This window comes from Balaenoptera acutorostrata, chromosome 9 (genome assembly GCF_949987535.1).
Source record: "Balaenoptera acutorostrata chromosome 9, mBalAcu1.1, whole genome shotgun sequence".
Lineage (NCBI taxonomy): Eukaryota > Metazoa > Chordata > Mammalia > Artiodactyla > Balaenopteridae > Balaenoptera > Balaenoptera acutorostrata.
Window position 1 is genome coordinate 27566035 of NC_080072.1, and position 25315 is coordinate 27591349.

A 25315-nucleotide genomic window follows, 5' to 3' on the forward strand; every position below is an offset into this window, starting at 1 on the left:
GATTCTCCCCTAGAGCATTCAGGAGGCCAGTCCTGCCAGCACCTTGATTTCAGACTCCAGCCTGCACCGTGAGTTTCTGTTGTTGAAAGCCACCCTCTTTTGTGGTACTTTGTATGGCAGCCCTGGGAAACAAATATAAATGGCAATAGGTACATACCAAGGAGAAAATAAAACAGGGAAATGAGACGGGGACTCAAATGGGACTGCTACAAATAATGGAGTCGGGAAGGTCCTGCTGAGGAAGTATGTTTTGAGTTACCCCAGTATGTGTGAGATGGGGGTTCCAAATCAGAAGGATAGCAAGTGCAAAGGGCCCAAGCTGGAAATGAACTTGGTGTGTTTGAGGACCAGAAAGTCAGTGGGGCTGCTATGGGAGGTAAAAGGGAGTGGGGCTGATGAGTTGGGAAGGGACCAGTTGCTATAGGGCCTCCTAGGCCTTGATAAGAAGTCCAGATTTTCCTCCAACTGAAACCTGTCTCTGAACAGTCTTACCATTAAAATGACCTGCAGCTTCTCTAATTAGCATAGAGAAGTATATATGTATTAAATAAGTAAATATGAATATGTTTTGAACATTCTAATAGTTGGATTTTTAAAATGCAAAACTTTTATAATCTTACTCATGTCATCTCATCCCACTGTTAAATTCTCTATCAACAGTGAATAATGTCACGAATGGTTTAAATTCTATATCAACAGTGAATAATGTCACAAATGGTACATGTGAAGTCAAACACCACAGGACACAGTAGAAAATCCTCACAGGGATCCTTTATTTCATTCACTTTCTCCTTATAAGGTGGAAGTTCAACCTGTAAAAGTTATTTCTTCCAGTTCAGCCAGGGGCTTGGAACACTCCTTTGTCAATTACATGGTGTAAGTGGTCCCGGGGCAGGTCCGAGGGTTGTGGATTCACCGGGACTGGATGAGATGGGTTCCAGAGCTCCACTAAGCAGGCTTTCCTAGGACCCTACTCCCTATTCCTATCAGAGATCAGCAAGGAAATGGATTGGATTTCTATTCACTTTTTCAAAGATCAGATCTGCTTCATTTACATGTCAAGAAAAATTTCTCAAGTATGGTAAAGTGTTTACCATTTTCCTATAGTTCTTCAAATGCCTGACATTCATCTTTTCTCCCTACCTTTCAAATTCCTTTCTTTTTCACATAAACTTTCTTAACTGCTTCTTATTGTAAAAAACAAAGACAAAAAACAAAAAACAAAGATGGGTGGATCTGTTGTGCACATTAGCAGGTCCATATAGAAGAATGCGCAGAGATTTGTATGCCATTTATAGTAACAGCTCAGAGTACAAAGTCAAGAAGAAGAATCTGAAATATCAGCCTTGCTCTGAAAGAAGCCTGTGTAGGATGAGATACCACTGAGGCTTAATCAGAATTTTCCCTCACCAATTATTTAACAGTGGCAAATGTAAAAACTCTGCAGTTAAAATACATAGCAGTCACTCCATATACTGCCCTCTCCCCGCTCACCCAACTTCTGAATAATAGGGCTTTTTCAAATTTTATTCCCCTTCAGTTCAAATTGCATGGAAAAAGCTAAAAAGTCATGTTTTAGCAATGTGTCCCCATAGAGCATTGCAATTTACCAAGATTTTAATGTGTTTGGACAGAAACCTTACTCAAAGATCAGTGATGACTATTTTCCAGCAAATATTGAGTAAAAAATAATTTTAACCCCAATCTGAGGTGATAAACTTGCTTTTTTGGGGGACACAACTGCTGTAAATGAGACAATTGTAGCAATTATCCAGGACAATAAAAGAAAGCCTATGACAGTCTGTCATATTCTGGTGCATGTGCATCAAAGCTCATCATGGTTTTTGGTGAGATCTTCCCCATAATTAGTAGCCTGACTTCCAACAAACATGTTCCAGTTGTCCAAGATCTCCTCTTTAGTGAGCTTTTCATCCTGTAGGAGAGAGAAAAGAGCTCTGTCACAGAAACTCTGGTCACTCTGAGTCATCACAGCATGAAGCTCATGTTATTTCATTGATCTGCAACATTTAAAATATTACATTTCATAATAAGCTACTAGGTACCTCCTTCATCTACCATCACTGCCCTGCAAAACCCCAAACTGGAACAGCCTCCTGCTACAAAAGCTGTGCTAAAATACATCAGAAAAGTCCTCAAGGAATTGAGAAGCCAGAGTCTAGTTATGTCTACACACAATGCTGGCATTCCCAAGACAGGCCCCGAAGAATTCTCCTTCCCTTTTATGGCTTGACTGCCATAAACTTGACTGTCTCCCGAGAATTTGCAGCTGTGATCAAAATGGGAAGAGGCAGGACTTCTTTCTAAATCTTATCTATTTATTTATTTGGATACTGACCAATAGATATTGGCTCGGAGCCAGCACGGTGAGCGGGCCTGAGGATGCCTAGACTTTAATGTGATGGGCTTCCTTCTGCCTCACATGCTGCAGGTGTCTGACGAGTGTCTGCTGACTGAATGAATGGATGAACAAGCTTGTCCTAGGGCAACACAGGGCACACCTCTTAAATCCATGCCTGCCCACAGCCAACAAAGTGACCGGTTCTGCGATCCTAGGAGATGGCAGTGAACGTAAGTGTGACCCACGGCAGACTCTCCAGGAACAGGAACATCTGGGCCTAATGAGCTCACTATGGGTTATCACAGTGTTGGCTCAAGTTCACAGGTCTCTGATGTAGGGCAGGAATGAGAGAAGTCAATAAGGACACGGCCACATGGGCCAAGGCAAACATCAAAGAAGCAAACAGAACCAATCTTATGTAAACTGTCTCCCTTCAAGGAATGATTCCAAAGGATGGTGAAATACCTTGTTTTTGTCCGACTCATACACCAGGTGCCTGGCCTCAGCCTGTGCGTGGTCATAGTCTTGTGGGAGGATCCAGTGGCGAATCTCATCTTTGTCAAGCTTCCCGTCCTTGTTCAGATCTCGGAATTCATTAAACTGCTCCCGTTCTGACAGCACCCAGTCTGGCTCAGGGCCATTCTCCTCGTGGGAAAACATATCAGCTGGAAGGAAAGGCTGTTCTTGGTTATAAAGACAAGTGGGAAGGTAAGTCCAAGAAAACCTGACCTCTAGTAATCAAGAGACCTAACCAGACACCTGGGGGCAGTCTCTTGGGTAAATAATGCAATGATTTATCCACTATGAAGGCTGCTTCGTGGGCGAGAAAGAACTGTGCTTGGGAGCCAGAAGATGAATCCTGGCTTTTGACTTAGTTCAGTGCCTCGTCTGTAAAGTGGAGACAATAACTTATTACTCAGAAGGTTATTATGAAGGTCAAATGTGAATGCCCTCTACAACCCAGCCTGGAATTATACAGGTGAAAACTAATAACAATGACCAATATCAGCACTTTCTATGGCCCAGATGCTGTGTAAAGCACATACTTTTTTAAATTTGATTTTTCATTACAATCCTATGAAGTTAGGTGTCGTTATTCCCACTTTATAGATGAAAACACTGAGGCACAGCCTTAACCCAAGGACCCACAGCTAGTATGAGAATGTAGTAGGCTACACCGGAACATGGGCACTCTGCTTCCAACCCATAGTCTTAACCACTGTGTTTACTACTATTGTTGTTTATATCATTTCCAGGGGGCTTTCACATATATTTTATTTCATCCTTATAGCGATTTTATAAGATAGATAAATATCCTTATTTTAGAAAATGGCAGGGAAAGGAAAAAGAAGGCAAAGTTTATCCATTGTTTGCTAAGCCACTAGATCTTCTTGGAAAAGAGAGATACCCTGAGGGCAATTTCTCTTTTGATGGAAACAGCTTGGAAATGTCAGGTGGTAGAGACAGTAGGTAGCGAATCAAGGAAAAAGAGAGGCAAGACCCTGCGTTCAGCTACAAGTAGACCCACACCATCCTGGAAACATGGGTGCTGTGTCTTCCCGTTTTACAGATAAGGAAACTGAGTCTTATACTGAGTGATTACGTGACTCCCACAGGGTCACACAGCTAGTAAGCGGAGAAGCCAGGACTCTTAATTCCAGTGTTCTTCCCACTACGCTACATCACCAGCGGTTTCCACTCGTCTCCGCCTGCCGAGAAGTCTCCTCCATAAATGAAGTCACTTGCTAGACAAGTCTGGACATCCGGTCTCTCTGACTGCAAGTCACCCAGAATTCAGTTTTCAAGAACAATGCGCCCACCTCCCTCTCTGCCAGTGTAAAGAATGGAATGTTTCTTTTAGGCAAAGCCACTCAAAGAGTTTGCCCCCGACTTTGCACCCTTTCAATGCAGATCAGGAGGAGGGTGGGGAGAGCACATATTTTTAATCAAAAGCGCTACATCGTTTTAATCAGTCAGCCTTCCCTGTCAGTCTAATTCTGCCACCACTGTCAAGGTGTCCGGGGCTCTGAACCTTCCCGCACACACACATGTACCAGGCCTGAGGCAGGCTCTGCTGCCTGCACTGATGACGGGGCTGTCAGCATTGGTTATTCTACAAAGAAAGGTAGTGCCACCGAGATGGCTTTAATTACTGTGGCGAGAGCTGCCCGTCTGTTACCACAGACAGAGGGGGATAGCGTTTGCTTCTTCAGACCAAATATAATTCCAAATGATTAGAAGAAACTTTGCTCTTCATTACAGAAGGCACTTATTCTTCTGTATGGGGTGGCGAAGTAATACAACCACACACCAGAGACTGATGGCAACACGGGCTCTTCTTTTACGTTGAAAGGTAATTAACTGCCTCTGTTACATATCTGCACAAAAATTATATCCATCCCATCCTTCAAATGATTTTCCAGCTTTTACTTTACTGAGACTTGGGAAAAGAGGAGCCATCACGAGAAGGTGGCCTGCAGGTGGGGCCACGTGCCAAAGCGGTGAAGTAGCCGCCGCTGAGGATCAAATGGAAATATCCATGCTGCCTGCTCTAGTCCTTCACGCTGGGAGCGCTCCTGGGCGGCGTCTGAGCCGGGGCACTGATTGGAGCCTCATTCAGCCAGGGCTCAGTTACCTGCACACACACTTCTTGATGTTGCTTAAGTGGAGCCCTTCAGAACAAAAAACTAGCAACAGTACTCCCAATGAAAGACCAAAACCCAGAGGCATAAGACGGCTATATTATGGGGCCATCGTGCACTTTGTAAAAGGATTTACCTAAGAAGGGATGCCTTTCTGCAGAGAACTCGGGCACGTCAACAGTTCTGCTGACCACAGCTCCATCCACCCAGTTTCTAGGCCCCGCTGGCTAACAGCCTGTTGTAAAGTCTGTCCCCTGAGACTGTCCGCTCTAGCTTCACTGTACATCTCTGGGATCTCCAGTCCCATTTCGCAAAGGTAGAACGACACGGTGTGATGAAGGGCACCTCTCAAGAGCCACGGGATCAACTGCTGGCCAGCCCTGGGGTGCGGCCAGCCTTTTGGGCTCTTCTCCACTAGGAATGCCTCCCTGAATCTGCACCGCTAGGGCTGGTGTGACAAGCCCCTCTCACTGGGAAGTCACAGGAGTGACACCTACAGACTTGCAGCTGCTGCTGAAAGAGTCATCTGAGGAAAGCAGCCAGCCATGTGGGTGGAGGGTGCTGCCCAGCTGGGACAGTGGAGCAGGCCTCCAGGCCAGCACTTACCAATATACTCATCCTGATCCACAAGGCCATCGCCGTTCTTGTCGATGTCCTCCAGCGTTTCCTAGGAAGCGAAGGGGGGAATCGTAAAAGCAGCACCCTCTCTGCAACTGAAAATGTACCGACAAGCCCAGAGGTACTCTATCAGGAAGCCCTGCCAGGTCAACCGTCTCCACCCTCCAGCCAGATCATCTCTGTGTACTGTGAGGAACCCAGCTTGAGAACCACTGGACTAAAATGATCACAAAGACAGATTCCAGTGCTAACTGGACCATGAACACCGAGTTAGTGTCAGAAAAATATGGAACTGTGGGCAATTAGAAAATAAAAGTATACCTGACTTTCGAATGTATTATGTTGTGTATTTAGTATCAATACATTTGACTTCTTAACTAGGTTTTTTGCTAAGGTGAGTAATTAAATGAGTCTACTGTCCATTGTCACAGAAACTCAAAGGCATCCGAAAGAAAATGGCCAACCTGAGAACAGAGCCAATCCAGAAGCCCATAATCCACTTCCCCAACTTCATTGTCTTCTGGCAGATTAGCTATCACTAAGTGGATGTTGGGTGGTAAAAAGGAATGATTCTTAGAGCCACTGCCCAGTCCTGGGGGTCACTGTGGTCATAAGGATGAAGCATGAGGCAAGAGTGAACCCATCCACGACTGGGTAACTAAAATAGTCCAGAGCTGGTTGTCTCCCAGCATCAAAACAATTGGAACTGCCTTGGGATATCTGCCCTGAAAACAGGTGATGGCATTTATTTTACTGTCGTGGAAAATGAAGGCAGGTGGGACCCAACAAGACACTGGAAAGCAAATACACTCCAAGGGGAGCATCCTTTCCAAGCATGGTCCGACTTTAAGTTTCCATATGATTTAACAGTACAATGCATTCCATTTCTGAGTCTTTTTGTTGTTCCCTCAGAGCTGACAAATAGGACAGAGGCTAGCTAGTTGCTCACTAAACGCATTTGTTCTTTCTGGGCACACATCTAGACTGCATTCCCCTGCCTTGTCATATGTAGGAGGAGCCCTCGGAACAGTAAAGGCAGGCCATGCCTCCTCCTCAGTCCTTCTCTTCTTCTATCTACCAGCTGGTAGTGGCCAGGGTGACCTCAAAGCCACAGGATGGTGGAGGACAAGATGGAAGTAGACTGGGAGCCTGACAACACTTGGAGAAGAACTGCCCAGGAGATCCACCTGACCGGGACCGTCTGCCCGGGACTGGATATAACCTTCGATTGTGTTAAATGGCTGGGATTGGGGGCTACTTGCTACGGCAGCTACCCTGCCCTGACTAATCTGGGTACACAGGTATTCCGGTGTATTCCACTTCAGGGTCCTTGTCCCATTCCCTTCAGGCTGAAGAACGTTCTCACTTTGCAAGAAGGGACAAGGTTTCCGTGCAGCTTTCGTCCTGGTCTTTTGCCAGCGCAGGCTCTTTCTATATCTTACCAAAACCACAATTTCCTTCATATGCTCAAACTCCTCAGGGTGCAGAAAGGCGGTGAACTCCTCCCGGGTGGCTGTCTGGTCACCGTCGAGGTCTGCAGCCTTGAACCTTCTCTCATCACGTGGCAGCATTTTTTTAAAGGTGTGATGATCTGAAGTATCATGAAACTCTGTGGGGTTTCCTGCAGGATGTACACAGAAACATGAAAACCGGGCTCCTAAGGCGTTTTCTTCCAGATCACTCCTCCTTCACGCCAAATGGTACATAGAAGACAAAAGGTCCTGACCTATCGAGTTCTTTGAAACATTTGATTTCAGAATGCCTCTAGTGTCTGTCCCTCCATACCGCCATACAGTCCATGCCCTAAAGACTTGTTAGGGGCATTAGAGCAAGCGGTGAAACGCATAGGCTTGAGACCATATTAATGCCATACTTCTCTCTGCAGAGCCCTACTTTCGTCATATTCTTTGATCTGGAACATACAGAGGCTCCCTAGTACCCAGGACATCTATTCTAAACGTTCCTTTGACTCTTTTCAAGACCTCTCTTAATCTGGCTGGGAGTGTATGTGTCTTTGGTTCTCCTCAGGCCTGTCCCCTCTCGGCTCTGCCAGGTACCCAGCGGGTCTGCACCCAGTGCTGGGCACACACCCCCTCCATCATTCCCCCAAAACAAGCATGACTTATGTCCAAACCCTGCCCACTGCTGAATGCATTGCTGCACCTTTGCCCCTCCAGCTGACCCACCTTCCCCACCCATCTCTATCTCTCCAGATACAAGTCCATTCTTTAAGGCCCAGTTCCCAAACCACCCTCTACCAGGAAGCCTTCCTGGACCGTTACAGCTTACTCGGTCCTTGCTACCTGAAACTCGGCAGCATTCTGAAACTGTAACACAAAACATGCTTCCTCTCTGCTTTGTTCTCTGGGTGTACCTCTGAGACTGTAAGCTCAGGTTAGGCAGCAGTTTATTTTTTATTAGACCCTTGCCCCCTTCCACCTACAAGTTCACTCACAGTAAGCAACTTGGTGTATTCTTAGTAAGCAGAGCAGGATGTTACACAAGCTGTTTTTACTTAGGAGGTTGAGACGTCTCCCCAAAGCGGGTAGATATGATGAGACAGTAGAGTTTCCCACAAGAAGCTTGTTACACAGGCCCCAGCTGTGTAATCGCTCTTGCAGCACCTCTTACCTAGGTAGTAACCGTAGGTGGCTTGTTTGTATTCTTCCCAGGAAATTTTATCGTCTTTGTCCCGATCATAATCTTTCCAGACTTTGGCGACATTATCGTAGATGTACCTTTTCTGCACCCGTTTGATCCAGGTTTTCAGCTCCTCGGTGGTGACAAAGCCATCCCCATCACTGTCAATTCGATCGACAATCTTCCTGTAGTTAAAAAAACCCCCACAAGGCTATTATCAAGACTTGTGTGATCCTGTTCCAGAAAGAGATCAAACACCTGCAGAATCTAAGATGCATAAATGCTAAAATAAAATCAATGATCCGATGGTGTTGGAAAAGATCTTGAAGTTTACCTTTTCCAAGGATGATATGCCTTCCCCACAACCACCCAATGCCAATGGCAGACACTACTAGTGGATCAGGCCCTTCTGTCCTGATAAAAAACCTTGATGTGGCCTCAGAATCCTTCTCAACACAGCGCTCTGCAGAAACTGAGTGAGTTGATTTGTAAGATGAAACCTAGCAGTCTTCCCTGATATAGTCTAACTCCCTCATTTTAGAGTAATGAGGGAGTATTTGGTACCACTGGTGTAAGAATCCATGTCCTCTGGCTCTAAGCCCAATGAAAAAGATGGAAGATTCTAACTAAACCAACCACAAAATAAGTGTTTTTTTTTTTTTTTTTTAAGTCTCACCACTTTGGATTCAAAGACTTGAAACTTAAAGCAGGAGGAGACCAGATCTTGGACAAAGCAGAAAATGTCAGGGATGAGGGGCTTCCCTGGTGGTGCAGTGGTTAAGAATTCACCTGCTAGGGCTTCCCTGGTGGCGCAGTGGTTGAGAATCCGCCTGCCAATGCAGGGCACACGGATTCAAGCCCTGGTCCGGGAAGATCCCACATGCCGCGGAGCAATTAAGCCCATGCGCCACAAATACTGAGCCTGTGCTCTAGAGCCCGCGAGCCACAACTATTGAGCTCAGGTGCTGCAACTACTGAAGCCCGCGCACCTAGAGCCTGTGCTCCGCAACAAGAGAAGCCACTGCAATGAGAAGCCCATGCACCACAACGAAGAGCAGCCCCCGCTCCCCGCAACTAGAGAAAGCCTGCGCGCAGCAACAAAGACCCAACACAGCCAAAAATAAATAAATAAAATAAATAAATTAAAAAAAAAAAAAAAGGAATCCGCCTGCCAATGCAGGGGACACAGGTTCGAGCCCTGGTCCGGGAAGATCCCACATGCCGTGGAGCAACTAAGCCCGTGTGCCACAACTACTAAGCCTGCGCTCTAGAGCCCGTGAGCCACAACTACTGAGCCCTCGCGCCTAGAGCCCGTGCTCTGCAACAAGAGAAGCCACTGCAATGAGAAGCCTATGCACCGCAATGAAGATTAGCCCCTGCTCACCACAACTAGGGAAAGCCCGCGTGCAGCAACGCGAAGACCCAACACAGCCAAAAAAAAAAAAAAAAAAAAGAAGGGATGAAAGAGCCTTGACATTTTAGAACCTATTCAAGAAACTTAACCAGCTAAGCAGCTGCAGGAGCCTCAACCCCTTGCTCTTAGGGTGAAGACCCCTATGCCCACTGGGAACTCCTGCTCCACAGCTGGCCCAGGTTCCAGCAATTCCCCACTGGACTTCACTAAGGCACCCCAAACCCCTGTCCGGAGCAAACTTCAGGCTGGGAACTCAACAGTGTCCATCTCTAGGCCAAAGGGCCCCAAGCTAGGGATGCCATCCCTGAAGGGAACTTCAAAGACACCTGCAAGCTATTTCCAATGTTTAAGAAAGTTTTACCCTAGTAGTCCATTTACCTGGGATGATGTCATACAGCCTAATTAGGGATTTGTTTCTTTGCTTTGGGCTGGAATTTTATCTTTCTTTTTTTTTTTTTTTTTAACATCTTTATTGAAGTATAATTGCCTTACAATAGTGTGTTAGCTTCTGCTTTATAACAAAGTGAATCAGTTATACATACACAATATGTTCCCATTTCTCTTCCCTCTTGCATCTCCCTCCCTCCCACCCTCCCCATCCCACCCCTCTAGGTGGTCACAAAGCACCGAGCTGATCTCCCTGTGCTGTGCGGCTGCTTCCCACTAGTTATCTATTTTACATTTGGTAGTGTATATATGTCCATGACACTCTCTTACCCTGTCACATCTCACCCCATCCCCTCCCCATATCCTCAAGTCCATTCTCTAGTAGGTCTGACCAGAAGTTCAAATCGGCAGTTACTCTTTGATAAATTAGAAATGGAAATGAATTCATTAGCACTTAAATCTCCATCTCCTACCTGAACCTGGGTAGCCCAAGCTCCTCTTTCTCAGGAAGGTGTAAACTTTACTAACAGCTTTGACTTGTCCCTTCATTTGCAAATTTTAACAGGTCTCAAGACCAAAAGACTAAACCTCAAGTATCTTCATTCCAGGAAATCACAGCTAGACACAGCAGAATTCTTTCAACACAGTGCAGTGTTCAGCCTACCTACTGTGCGCCAAACACTGCTCCAGTCCTGGGGACACAGTGGTGACATGCCCATCGGTTATCCAAAGCCAACTGAGAAGCAGAATCTCAAACCAGCAAAGACCAAACGACGTCAGACAGTATACAACCTGTTTTTGTGGAAAGGACAGCATCTAATCTATGCCAAAGAAACACGTAGTGGGACCTCAATAAATACTTGTTGGAAGCATATATAATCTTAACCTCTCTCTTTAAAACTCTCAAACATGAGCTATAGGGAAAGGAGGCTATGATGTAAATAAACCAAACGCTATAATCAGAACACCTGGACCCTAGTCCTGTGTGATCTTGGGCAAATGACTTGACTCTCTGAGTCTCAGTTTCCCCATCTGTAAATGGAACACCTACTTTACAAGGAATGTTGTGAGGAATAGAGGAGAGAATGTGTGCCTTTCCTCACTAAGGATGACAATCCCCACCACAGGTGGATGGAGAACTCAACAAACAGGTAACAGGTAATGGAAGTAAGCAAAGCGTCCAGGGAGCCCGGGGATCCCCTGACAGCTGCCAACAAGGCTGCCCAGCTCTGCTCCAGACAATGACTGCCTCATGGAAAAATGGGCCATGGGTGTCAAGAGAAGCCGGAAATCGGGGGCTGTATGTGAAATCGCTTTGATGTTAAATCTTGGCAAGCAATTTACATTTTTTTCTCAGACTGCGCAGCACGTTTGTGACTGCAGGAAGCCTCTGGGTCCCCACTTTTTTTTTTTTGTCTTCAGGGGCCTTAGAGCTGTCATGTTTTCAGAATCTATGGGCAGATGGTGGTGACAAAGCTGCCTGGATCCAGTCGTGCTCCTGCCTCTGCAGTCCGGACTTGGAGGGGACTGTTGCACCAGGAGCTGTGGACAGACAAATGGCTTCTCACGCTCTGCCAGTCCCATACCGCACCCATCATTTCCAACGCTCCAGCCTCCTCTGAATTTAGCCCGGATTTACCTTATAGGTGAGCGGTGTGTCCACTACCCATCCAGCGGCTCAAGGCCAGAGAACGGATGCCACCCTCGATTTCCCCCTCCTCTCCCCCACCCCGACGTTGAGCCAAAAGCAAGCGCTGCCAGTTCCACCTCCACCGTGGCTCTGGGTTTACCCTCTCCCACTGTGCCTGATTTAGGCGCTCACGGCCACCCTGTGTCCCTGGTCTTGCCATCCGTGACTCAGTTATGTTCTCTGCCCTACTGCCAGTCCAACTTTCCTAATAAATTTTTGGGATGATGACATTTCTACCATGTACAGAATAACGTCTAATCTCCACCTCACAGAGGTCCTCCCTGCTCTGCCCTTGGCCTCCTCGCCACTCCCACCTCCCACTTTTCCTGCCCTGTCCCTTTACTGTCCCAACACCCCGAATCCACAAGAACAGATTTCAAAACCTGTATAAGCAGGCTGTTCTCTCTTCAGTATGCCTTTCCCTGCTCATATGCCAGGTAACCTTTGAGTCATGCCACAAGCTCTGGTCAGGTGACATCCCAAGCCCCCAAGTCACTTTCTCCAACCTGAAGGCTTAGGGAGCTCCTTCTCCTAGATGGGGTCATTGTGGCTTTTACATGCCACCATAACAGCAATTATGCGTAGCATCTGCTTGAATCTCTCTCCTCTGCATATGATTATAAGTACTTTATGGCCTAGAACATAAGGTTTTATCTTTGTAGTTGTCAGGTATCTAACACGGTGCCTGGAACACAGTAGCCATTCAAATGTTTGTTGCATGAATAAATGAATGCAGGTTGACATATATACACTATTACGTACAAAATATATACTTATAAGAACCTGCTGTATAAAAAAATAAATAAAATAAAATTCAAAAAAAAATGAATGAATGCAGCTAAGGTGTTCATACAAGGGTCAAATGCAGACCAATTCCATTACCACTTGCTCATCACCACTTGCTCTCTTACTCATCATGATGAAGGCATTAAACTGGAAGCCTTACGACTGAAAACTGGAGTTCCCAACTCCAATCCCTCAAACCTCTCCTCCTCCTTCTCCCTGGTGACAAATGGCTGCCACCCGGGGCCCCAGAATAAATCAGCTTCCAAGTGCCTCAAAGCAATACAATGGACTGAACTCATCAATGGCTCCCTTTGTTAAAGCCCAAACTAGAAGAGAAAGTACTTCTCTGCAAAATAAAAGGTGATTGTTGGGAGGTGACTTTGAAGTTCAAAGATCTTTTTATCAGAGCAGGCAGGTGGTGCACCTACACAATAGGTATAATTTAGCCTCATATTCTAACCAACCACATTGGCCTTTGGTAGCCCCCATCAGCACAAGGATGGCTGTGTTCCTTTTTTGGGGAGCAGGCCAGAAAGACCCTCCACCCCCAGGAACCAGATTCCCGGAGGCCTGGTGCCCAGTAGGCAGGGCTCTTGGGACCCTCCCTAGATGGGTCTCCATCTGGGATCAGGCTGACTGCTGATTCCTCTGTGAAAGGGTTCCCAGATACCTTTGCACAAAGCTCAAGTGTCTCCCCAGGGGCTGCGGAGAGGGTGCACTGAGATGTACTCAAGTTTTGTTTCCCAGGTTTGGTTCCTGACTCAACTGCCTTCAACAGTAAAATTCACAACCTGTCACCACACCACCCTCCAGCTTTTTGCCCTCAGCTGCCAAAAGACTGGGTGCCTCTGCTGCCATCAGAAACTGCTGGAAACAGAAAGGAGGGGACCAGTTTCCATTTCCACCCCCCATCCCCAAATGCCCCTCCCTTCTTAACAACAGGATTTTTATACCCCTTACTTCCGATATTGGGGCGATTAAGCAGAAGGCAATAACACCCCAGTCCGGGCCCAGGGACATAGGCCAGGAATCAACCCTCTCCTTCGGCTGCCCCTTCATCTTTTACCCTTTAATGATAATCCTTGAGACCTTAGCAGTGTCTCATGCCCTCCTCTCTTGGAATGCGGGGGTAAGAGAGAAACCGGGAGAGTGGGGAAGAACTCATGTCACTAAAAGGCCACCGTGGACAAATTTTTCTTTTGTACGCTCTCTCCCCTCCCTTCTGATGCAACCCAGGGGAGGGGGCGGGCCCTGGCCGTCCTGGCTCCCGCGACCGCTGCCACGTTCTCGCCTCCCCGCGGGAAGCCACCCCGGCCCCGGCGGCGATCAGCACGCAGGGTCCCGGCGCCCGCGGGCAACTTTGCCCCAGCTCAGCCGCCGGGCCCGCCGGGCCCCCGCCCTTGGGTCCCGGCGCCCGATTTCTCTTTCGCTTTGCAGCTGGCGGTCCGCGCGGTTCCCGCGCGAGTGGCCCCGCGGGCACCTGCGGAGCCCCCGAGCGCGGCCTCACCCCAGCCTCTCCTTGCTCTCCTCCGAGGTGAGCTGGTCGAAGGTCTTGGAGTCCTCCTTGCCCAGGAAGGCCTCGTGGTCGTACTGGAAGCTCTGGTTGTCCTCGGGCGGCCGCTCGCCCAGCTCTGAGTCGGGCCGCACCACGCGCTCCTTGCGCACCGTGGGCTTGGCCCGCAGCGCCGGGGGCGCCAGCACCAGCGCCAGCAGCAGCCCCATGGCCAGCCCCAGGTGGCGACCGCGGCCGCCGCGCGCCATCGTCGGGAGCGGAGAGCGGCCCGCGGGGAGGGACCGAGCGAGCGATGAGAGCGGCGGCTCGGGAATGCGTGCTCGGAGCGAGCGCGGCGGCGGCGGCGGCGGCGGGGCTGGGGCCAGCGCGAGGAGGGAGGGGACGGGCCGGCCCCTCGGCCAGCGCCCGCCCCGTGCCGGAGCGGAGGGGCGCGCCCCAGGCGGCGGGCAGGGGAGCGCCGGGCGGCCCTGCTCACGCGCCCATTGGCCGCCGGGCTGCGGGGGGAAGCCGGGGCCGCGGAGCCACGTCGCCCGCCCGGGTGGTGGGCGCAGGGCTCGGGTTTCGCCTCGGCCCCTCCCCGCGATCTCGTCGCGAGGGGCGGGCCCAGGCGGACTGGGCTGGGGACTGGCGGGCTGGTAAGAAGACCGGGAAGTTCTTTGTCGAGCAACAGATGTTCGGGGTAAAATTCCCTCTCCCCTTTCGGTTCCAGAGAACTGAACGGAGGGAGGCGCTGGCTCTCCCCAACTTCCAGCTGGGAGCCCGAATCTCAGCCCCAGACGCCGCCCCAAGAAGTGCTCTTAAAACAAATTCAACCCCACTTACCCAAACTTGGAGTGTGGTTAGAAACGCAAAGAGACTGGAAGGAGACCCGGGTGGGCGAGGTCTCCTAGAAACAAGGGTCGCAAACTCAAATGTGGAGGAAGGCCAAGCAGATGACGTCAACATGACGAGAGACCATCTAAACAGAGCAGCCCTGTGCACTCCGGCTGCCAGGAGGAGTGCAGGCCCCGAGTTGGCAGATGGTCTCAAAAGAAGTCACGATCTCGGATGTCTGCTTTCACTTCTAAAGGATGGCAGCTCACTGTACAAAAGGACTACATGTCTTAAACAAATCTTGTCTGTACGTTGAATCCGGAGTAATGCTACCGCTATAGAGACGCTCTGTAGAACTTTATGCAGGGATGAAAACGTTCTATATCTGGGCTGTCCAATAGGAAGTGGCTACTGAGCACACTTGACAGGTAGCTAGTGTAACTGAGGCATTGAAAATTTAACTTAGATTTAAACTTAAATAGCCACATGTGGCTAGTGGCTGTCATATTGGACAGTTCAGGTAGAGCAATGATTCTTCGTGTGTTACAGCCTTTTGAGGCTCACTGAAAGCCATGGACCCTCTTACAGAAAAATGTACATACAGCTACAGGCTTGGATGTTTGATTAAAGTGTCAGAGGATGCACGGATCTTCTGAAGCCCCACCGTGTGCCCCAGGTTATGAACCTCTAGTAATCTAAAATTGTGGTTGAAGAGGAGCCCACCCCTATAGCCCTGGGCAGCTGAACTCCCAGAGCTTTTCCATCATCTTACTCCATCTCCCATCCCTGATCATCTAGAAAAGGTCACTGGGCTGTGCTTCTTGCTCTTGCAATAAGGATATCAGGACACTATCAACAGCAGTATAGGTCCAAGTACCCGTCTTTTGAAGACTTCTTTCAGTCAATTAGTGAATAATGATTGTGTGCCTTCCATGGCCTAAGCACTGGACTGGGTGTTGAGGGCACCCTGGGGAACATGACAGTCATGGTTTTTGGAGAACTATAGTGTATGTGAACAAATATTCATTCATTCATTGACTCACTAATTCATTCATTCAATATACTGAGCACCTGCTAAATGTCAGAGCTACGCTGGGCACTGGTTTACTGAGTAGCCACAGATGGCAAATCAGCATGACAAGTTATTGGGGAGGTAGGCATTCAGTGTCATGGGTTATGTCAGAGGGGATCGATCTGGGAAGGCTTCCTGGAGGAAGGGACATCTAAACTGAGACAGAAGGTGAGAGGGATAAGCCAGACAGCAGGAGTTTGAATATATGAGAGGAGGATAAGTTCTGTGTGAATGGGCAGAGAGCATTAGAGTTTGAGGTAAAAGTCCTTGTGATCCTGTACATCCCCACTGGTTGGCAGCGAGACCTGGATGTATTCCTTGGTGCCTCACCCCACCCGTACTGCCTTTGCATGAGACAGGAAGTGCTATGCTTGAGTGGCTTGTCCCCCACTGCCTGTCCAGAGGCTTGGATTTCAAGCAATATGAAGCATTTCTTTGGGTGTGTAAGAGCTCCCGATTGAAACGCAAGGGCCCCGAGACAGGTGGCTTAGTACCTTCTGTGCTCATCTGGCAAGCAGGATGTGATTTGTCGAGTGGGGGGGGGGGGTGAGGGGGAGGAGTGGGAGGAGGCACAGAGAGAAGAAGATCAAAGCTAGAAAAAGAGGAGGAGGATAAGGAAGGGAATGAGAAAGTGGGTGGGGTTTGGAGACAGTCTTTGCTTATTTGCAATGTTGCTAGCGGCAGGCCTGGGCCCCGGATTGATGCAGACGCTCAGGAATGAGAAGGGCACATCCTTTGACCCTGTTCTAGTTGGTTTCCTGCCAGACACTAGTGGTTTCCAACAGTTAGATTGTTCCAGAGGTAGTCTTGGCTCCCATGGGAATTGCCAGAGAATTCCAGCACTGCTGTGAATGTGGAAGTTTATATCATTTCCCCTGGGCTTGCCTACATTCTATTCTTTTATATTTTCATTCCTCTACTGTCCTATGAGAGTTAAACAAGTCCTCTCAACCAAAGGATCAGGAATAAGTGACCATATTAAATAGTCAAGGTATTTCACTGTGTAATTGCTTTCTTTCATTTTAAAAATTGCCTTTTATTTCTTCCTATATGCATGTATGGCTAAGTATATTGTCATTTTTAATCTTTATTCTTGATGAGGCAAAGGAACCAGAGGCAAGAGGAGTGACATTTAGCAGCAGTTGGTACCAGTGGAAAAGAAAAGCAAGTTTCAAAAAGGTGGGCTGGTCGGTTGGGGTATGTTTATCTATATTTCTGGCTGCAAGTAACATCATCAAAGACAACAATATCCAACCAGAAGTTACTAAAACAATAAGAAAACTTTGTCGTCTCACGGACCAAGAAGTCTCATGTTCGATCAATTTCAGAGTGGTTAATTCAAGTGGCGCTTTTTTTTTTTTTTCCAAGTGGGTTGATGACATCATCAAGAAACCAGGTTTTCTGTTTTGTGTTTTTTCTCTCAGAAGCAGGGGGAAAAAAAGGAGTGTTTCCTCTCTTTATTAAGAAGAAAATTCTCCCAGCAGACATTCCTTCACATCTCACTGGCCAGAATTGTGTCACAGGCCTATGCCTGATCCAGGCAAGGGGAATGGAATTTCCAGTGCTGATTTAGGCAAATCAAGATTCACTTCCTGGAGCTGGAAGATATGTAGCTTCCTCTGAAGCACGTGATTAGTGTTCTGTTGGCAAGGAAGAGCAAGCCAGTGACTGTGTCTGCTAGGAGCAATCATGATTAACTGCTTTCAGGTTTAAAAGCACCTTGAGCATTCTAACTTTTTCTACTTCTCCATTCAAAATTGCACACAGTCTTCAAGGCTCAACTCAAATGTCACCTTCCCCATGAGGTTTTCCCTTATACCTCCAGTCAGAACTTATTACTTCTCCCTAAATATGCCCGGAACTTTGTATCTCACACATAACACATTTCACAGTTTGCTTTGGATTAACAAATCTTTCTCCGTCTCCCTTAATTCTGAATTCATTGAAAGGAAGGACCACATATGATTCGTGTTTATGTGCATAAGTCCAGGGACCAGCACATTTATTGCCTTTCCACACAAGTTGATCCCCATAAGACAGATTCGCCTTGAGGCCAGGGACCATTATTGTTGATTCATCAGTGTATACCCAGCACCAAGTGCAGTGCCTCATGCAAGCAGGTGCCCAACAGATATTTTGAATAAATAGTAGAATAATAATAACTACCAATTTCTGCTTCTGGTCAAGGTGGGTGAAGGAAGGGGTTGGATTTACCTTTCCATTTGAAGCAAATAAACAAACAACAACAAAAAAAAACAGACAAAATATATGAAACAACAATTTTCAATGCGCTGGACACGAGCAATGAAGGACACTGGAAATAAGTAGGGTGAGTTCTACAATTACCCCAGTTTACTTGCCTTCATGTATTTTCCAGGGCATGGTTCAGAGAGGGGAAACTAAGATGAAGCCTGGCAGATTCCCTGAGTTGAAAAGAGAAAGGTGAGGGTCTAGGGACCAAATCAGCCACATTTCTTAGGAGAGAAAACCAGAGAACACATAGCTGCACAAAGAGAGAACCCCAAAGTTCAGCAGAGGGTCCCCTTCAGTATACAGTAGGGTGCTGATCAGTGCATCCACGAGCCTGAGGAATGAACCATCGGAAAGGGGGGTTAGAAGGAACACTGAGTACCAGGAACAACGCCTGTTCCCAGCAGCCAGACTGGAAATTTAGTTCATGGGGCACTGGGTAAAGTGTGTACTCAGTAGGGTCTTGCCTCAGTGATGGGGAATAATTAGCCCTAAACTGAGCACTACTCCAGAAAATGTCTAACGAGCACAAAAGCAAGACTTGAAAACAATCAAACCATTTCCAAGTAACTGAACTTCATCCCAGGAAAAAAGTTCAAGAAAAACTTACAGGAATGCAAAAACTATCCAGCACCCAACAAGGTAAAACTCACAATTACTAGCATCCAATCAGATACAACAAGACATGAAAGCATGACCCATAATGAAGAGAATAATCAGTCAATAAAAACTGGCCCAGAACTGACACAGATTGAAACCAAGTGGGGCCCTGTGGGGCTCCCAGGCATAGAGGCCTTTTTGTTCCCCATTTCTTGTAAGCAAGACTCCAGCCTCCATGACCTCTCCTGAGTTCCAAAGGGCAGATTGGAACAATTGCTAACCAAGGGAGGAGCAGCCAGAAACCACCTGAGGCAAGATTAAAGGGACCAGAGAAGCTCATCAACCACCTGAGACGCTTCACACACCTTAATATTGTCAGCAACCCCACCCTTGGAGACGACCAGACCCAGTGTTGTGTTGAAACTTTGCAGAAGAAAGAAGAATGCCAAGACTGTTACTGCCTTGATCCTTATCACATACTCCTGATCATGAGTCCTGACTATAAGACCTCTCCCTATTCCCCAGGGAGGGGACCACAGTTCTTGAGGTGCTAGCCTACTGTGTTCCCTCTTTGCCTGGCAAAGAATAAAGCTATTCTTTGTCTTCCTCCAAAACTCTGTCTCCGTATTTTGGTTTGACATCGGTGCACAGAGATCCAAGATGTTGGCATCAAGATGTTAGAATGAACAGAGAAGAAGATTGAAACAGTTATAACTGTATTCAGTATATCTAAAAGGTTCAGAGGGGACAAGGAAGACACAAAAAAGCCTCAAATTGAAAGTCCAGAGATTAAAAAATGTTACCTGAGATGAAAAATACGCTGCATGGATATAAAGAAAAACTATTTTTTTCATTTACATCACATACAATATTCTCTGAATACCACTACAGTATTTCACTTTTGACACTTCTGACCACCAAATGTGTCTGGGATTTTCCCCACACCACCAAGCAATTCTGCAGCACCACCTGAGTCCTACAATTTAGCTCAATTCTGACATATCTACCTGGAGATCGTGTCAGATCCCACAGATTAAGGGTTCGGTCCCACAAGACTGTCTCACCCTCAACTTCAGATGACAATTACAAGTCCAGGTTGTTTCCTGTGCTTCTGACTGACCATCTATAGGTTGAGCAGTTCACAGAACTCAGGAGAACATTTTATTTACTGGATTATAAAAGGATGTAGCTCAGGGACAGCCAGATGGAAGAGACGCATAGAGCAAGGTATGTGGGAAGGGACTTGGAGTTTCCATGCTTTCCCTGGGCTTGCCATTCTCCCAGGACCTCCACGTCTTTACCAACGCAGAAGCTCACCAAACCCTGTCCTTTTGGGACTTATGGAGGCTTCACTACATAGGCATGCTTGATTAAATCATTGGCCATGAGTGATTAATTCAAGCTCCAGCCCCTCTCTCCTCCTTGGAGGCTAGAAGTTGGAGGATAGGCTGAAAGTTCCAATCCTATAATCGCATGGTTAGTTGCCCTGGCAATCAGCCCTCATCCTTAGGTGCTTTCCAAAGGTCACTTTATTAACATAAACTCAGAGGTAGTTGAAAGGGGCTTGTTATGAATAACAAAGGACACCTTTATCATTCTTATCATTTAGCTCTGTGTCAAGAAGGAGACAAAGGCCAAATATATACTTCATAAAATAAATCACAGTATCACAATGGCATTAGAAAATATTAATGAACTTGAAGGCATAGCAATAGAAACTATCCTAAAGGAAACATACAGAGAAAAATGAATTTAAGAAATAAAAAGAAGTGGACTTCCCTGGTGGTGCAGTGGTTAAGAATCTGCCTGCCAATGCAGAGGACACAGGTTTGAGCCCTCTGGGAAGATCCCACATGCTGCGGAGCAACTAAGCCTGTGCGCCACAACTGCTGAGGCTGCGCTCTAGAACCCACGTGCCACAACTACTGAAGCCCGCGTGCCTAAAGCCTGGTGCTCCGCAACAAAAGAAGCCACCACAGGGCTTCCCTGGTGGCGCAGTGGTTGAGAGTCCGCCTGCCAAGGCAGGGGACACTGGTTCGAGCCCTGGTCTGGGAAGATCCCACATGCCGCGGAGCAACTGGGCCCGTGAGCCACAATTGCTGAGCCTGCGCGTCTGGAGCCTGTGTTCCGCAACAAGAGAGGCTGCGATAGTGAGAGGCCCGCGCACCGCGATGAAGAGTGGCCCCCGCTTGCCGCAACTGGAGAAAGCCCTCGCACAGAAACGAAGACCCAACACACCCAAAAATAAATAAAGAAATAAATTAAAAAAAAAAAAAAAAAAAGAAGCCACCACAATGAGAAGCCCACACACCACAACAAAGAGTAACCTCCGCTCGCCACAACTAGAGAAAGCCGGTGCGCAGCAACGAAGACCCAACTCAGCCAAAAAATAAATTAATTAATTTTAAAAAATTAAAAAAATAAAAAGAGAATCAGTGATATTTGGGGCAACTTTAAGTGGCCTATGATATGAGTAATTTGAGTCTGTGAAGGGGAAACAGAAAAAAAATTGGAAGAAATAATGGCCAAAAGTTTTCAAACTTGATGAAAACTATAACCTGCAGATCCAAGAAGCTCAACAAACCCCAAGCACAAGAAGCATGAAGAAAACTCCATCGAGGCACATCATAATCAAGTTGTTTAAAACCAGTGATGAAGAGAAAATCTTAAAAGCAGCCAGAGAAAAAAAGTCATCTTAAACTTTTAAACTTAAACTTAAAAGTATGTGGTAAGGATCAAGGTAAAAACAGGGAGAGTCTGTAGCATGTGAACCATGAACCACCCCCTCTCGCTCCTCTTCCAGCTCAGTATGGCAGAAACTCCACTCCAGGTAGGCACAGCCAAGAACACAGGCTCTCCCACAGCTCCCAGTTGAAGGGTATGGTATGTTTCAGGAGGAACAGGCCATCAGCATTTCTCATCTCTCCTAACTATACATTATGGAAGCTAAATCCAGGCAAGGGCAGCTGAAAGCTTGGGTCTCTTCTTCCGTGCACCCCTACTCATAAGGTAGAGCCTCTACTCAGCCGTAACATAGTATACCTTTATATCTTTAGTTAGTATATCTAAAGTAGATCCTGATGAATTAAAATGTATAATGTAAGCCCTAGGGCAAGGACTAAAGAAAAAACTAAAAAATGAATAGTGGAAAAAAAATCATTAAAGGAATGAAAATGTTACACTAGAAAACATTCACTTAATGCAAAAGAAAGCTGTAAAGGAGGACTAGAGAAACAAAAAAGGCAGAAGGAAAACATTACCAGACAGAATTTGGCCCTAACGTAAAAATGAAAGTCACCAGAAATGGTAACTGAAAGGATGAATATATAAGATACTTTTCTTATATAATATTTTCTTTCTATTTAAAACCTTAGAAAATATAATTGCCTGCTCAAACAAAATGAATAACAATGTATTGTGGGGTTTATAACATATGCATAAGTAAAATGCATACTAACAATAGTATAAAGGCCATGGGGACAGAAATGGAAGACTGCTGTTTTAAGGTTCTTATATTATATATGAAGGGTGTAATATCACTTGACGACAAACTGGGATATATTAAAGATTGTGTGGTAAGGGTTAATTCCAGCAGGCTAGGCTGAGTGGTTTTGCTAAAGTTTCTGCATAGCACTGACTCCTAATGAAACCATGAAACATACCCATTCATTGTGTTGTCTTGAAACCAAGGGTCTGAGGAATCTGGGCAGGGGGTGTGGGTGGGAGGGGTGCATTTTTACCAGTTGTCAGCATTGTTTTTTGAGATTCCTGGAGGACTCTGCTATTATGTAGCAAGAATATGCTTATAGGACCAGGCAGCGTGCCCTTTGGGGCTCCTTAGTTCTGAGGTGTTCTGTATACACAACAATGGCTCCTGACCCAAAAGATTAAGTGCATTTGGCTATGGCTTTTACGGAAAGGGGGACAGCAGGAGATTCCTTCTGACTTTTCCAGACCCAGGACTGTGAGATAGCCTTAGTTTTGATACATGTCTTTACTTTAATGTTGTATATTGTATCCTTTTCCTGTAGGTTTGTAAACATTGTTATTTTGGGTCCTGTGAGTCTTTAGCAATCAACTCTTTAACTTCCATTAGTAGTGTGAAAAAGTGTGCTTTAAACCCTAAACCCGAAAGCAACACAAAAATATCGAAGCAAAGAGTTAGAGTTAATGAGCCAACAATGGTCACAGAATGGAATCATAAAAAGTATTCAATTAATCCCAAAGCAGGCAGACAAAAGAGAAACAGGGGAACCCAGAACAGATGAGACAAATAGAAAACAAATAGCAAGATGATAGACTCAAACCTAACCATGTTAATGATCACATTAAAGGTAATCATATAAACACCCCAGTTTAAAAGGCAGAGATTGTCAAGTTTTGTAAAAAAGCAATATACAGCTATATGCTGCCTACAGAAAATGTACCTTAAATATAAAGACACAAATGAGCTAAATAGTAAAAGGATGGCAAAAAATAACATGCCGACATTAATCAAAGGAAAGTTGGAATGACTATATTTGTATCAGACAAAGTACATTTCAGAACAAAGAATATTGCCAAGAAAAAGAAAGTCATTTCGTAATCACATAAGGGTCAATTAATCAAGAGAGCACAACAGTCCTAAATGTTGATACACCTAATGGCAGAGCTGCAAAATAAATGAAGCAAAAAAAGCATTGCAAAGAAAAATAGACAAATACACAGAGTCAGAGATTTTTTTAAATGGTCCCTTAATAACTGATGGAACAAGTAGGCAGAAAATCAGCAAATAGTAGACTTGAATAGCACTAACTATGCTTGAGCTGATTGACATTTTAGAAAATTCTACACAGTGACAGCAGAATACACATTATTCTCAAGTGCACAAAATTTGCCAAGATAGAACATCTTCTGGCCTATAAAATGTGTCAATAAATTTAAATGGATTCAAGTAATATAAAGTATTGTTCTTGGAATGGATGGGCCTGTTACTACCGACTGTTGGATTTCACTGTCAAAGCAAAACTAGCCAGTCAAAAGACTAACTTCAGGCAATCAAAAACTAGCCTGCCTTGGGACTCCCAGTTTCAGCTCCAACAAGAGAAGAGCTTAGAGGTTGTCGCTCCTGACCTCACAACGAGAAAAAAGCTGAAAAGCAGGGACTTTTCTTGGACCCACCAGAAAACTGAGGTTGCAGGGCAAACCACCACCATGAAATCTGGAGAGACAAGTAAATGCAGAGAATCAAGGGTCAAGATCAGCTGACCTGGAGGAGAAGCTGCTGGAACCAAAACCTTGATGAATTGCTGAGGCTGTGTATGGACTAAAGGGAGACGGGGACTCCCCTGGGGGCTGTAGTCTTGAGAGCAGGGGGTCAGATGTTTTATGGTTTTTACCTCCAAGAATCCCACCAGGTTCTCATGGTAAGTGCCAAGAAAAAAATCACCTTATGTCTCTGGCAGGTAAACAAGGAAAGTAACCATTTTGAAATACGCCCAGAATGTTCTCCATTACACAGGACTACTCTCTAGTGAAAAAGACTTTTCAGAGCCTTATCTCACCTGGGAGAAGAGCAGTTTCCTGTCTCCAGCCCCCTCTAGCTTTCTTGTAACAACTAAGGGAGAAGGGGTAGCAAAGAAACATTTGTAAAGGGATGCAAACCCACAAGAAGACTGAAATTTAATCATAAATTTATACAACACTTCCCTTCCCCTACTCTTTACCACCATATTAACAGGGCTCCTGTATAATAAGTGGATTGTAGCTGAAAGAACTGTAAGACTCAGACTCTATTTAAGAAGGAGTTCTTAGGGAAACCCAAAGACAACAGAGGAGATAAAAACAAGGACCCTAGAGAAATTTGAGGCCCTTGGCACCTACAGTTACAGCAAACATGAAACACAACTCAACTGCTGGCCAGATTTACATAAAAGTTCACTAAATGTTTATTTACCTTAGTTATTATTACCTAATAGGTCATGTCTGCCTTTAAGCGAAAAAATTACAAGACATGACAAAAGGGAAGAACAAACACAGTGTGAAGAGGCAAAGCAAGGATGAGAACAGGGTTTAGATATGATGCAGGGCATTTAAAATAACTATGACTAATACGTTAAAGGCTCTAGTTGAAAAAGTAGACAACATGCAGGAAGAGTGGGTAATAATGGTAGAGAGATGGAAACCTCCAGAAGGGATCAAAAGGAAATGCTAAAATACTAGGGAGTTCCTATAAGACTCTGGGCACACAGGATCAGAGAAAAAAGGATACTCTATGTGGGCAGCTCATTCCCAAGAAGCAGGGGAGAGGAAGGTACTGGACCACTGATGTGGGGCTCCTTGGGCTGCAGTAGATAGTGAGAGGCCCGGAGTGCTACCTAGTGGCTGCTTCTCCATATAGCAGAACACATCAGACTGAAGAAGTTTCTCCTAACATCGTGATTTTGAAAGGTATGATTGGCTATAGCGTGAAGGGTATTTTAAAAGGCAGGAAGATGAGTTAGGAAACTCTTGCCAGTGTAACAAAGATCACAACTTTGACATCTTAAATCA

At 46.1% G+C, this 25315-nt stretch overlaps 2 protein-coding genes across 2 annotated transcripts in view; one reads left to right on the top strand and one right to left on the bottom strand.

Annotated features, from left to right (window-relative positions):
* Positions 1-744: 744 nt before the first annotated feature.
* Positions 745-14536, bottom strand: RCN1 (reticulocalbin 1). Its single transcript, XM_057553226.1, has 6 exons — positions 14044-14536; positions 8251-8444; positions 7062-7240; positions 5608-5668; positions 2825-3024; positions 745-1933 (listed from the first exon to the last, which is right to left on the bottom strand). The coding sequence occupies exons 1-6, from the start codon at positions 14295-14297 to the stop codon at positions 1826-1828; spliced, it is 996 nt and encodes a 331-aa protein (XP_057409209.1). The 5' UTR covers positions 14298-14536; the 3' UTR covers positions 745-1825.
* The window catches only part of LOC103011073 (zeta-crystallin-like), a 39047-nt gene continuing 28073 nt past the window's right edge, over positions 14342-25315 (top strand). Inside the window, 1 exon segment of the mRNA XM_057553248.1 lies at positions 14342-14840. Within this exon segment, the coding sequence (XP_057409231.1) occupies positions 14342-14840 (499 nt within the window).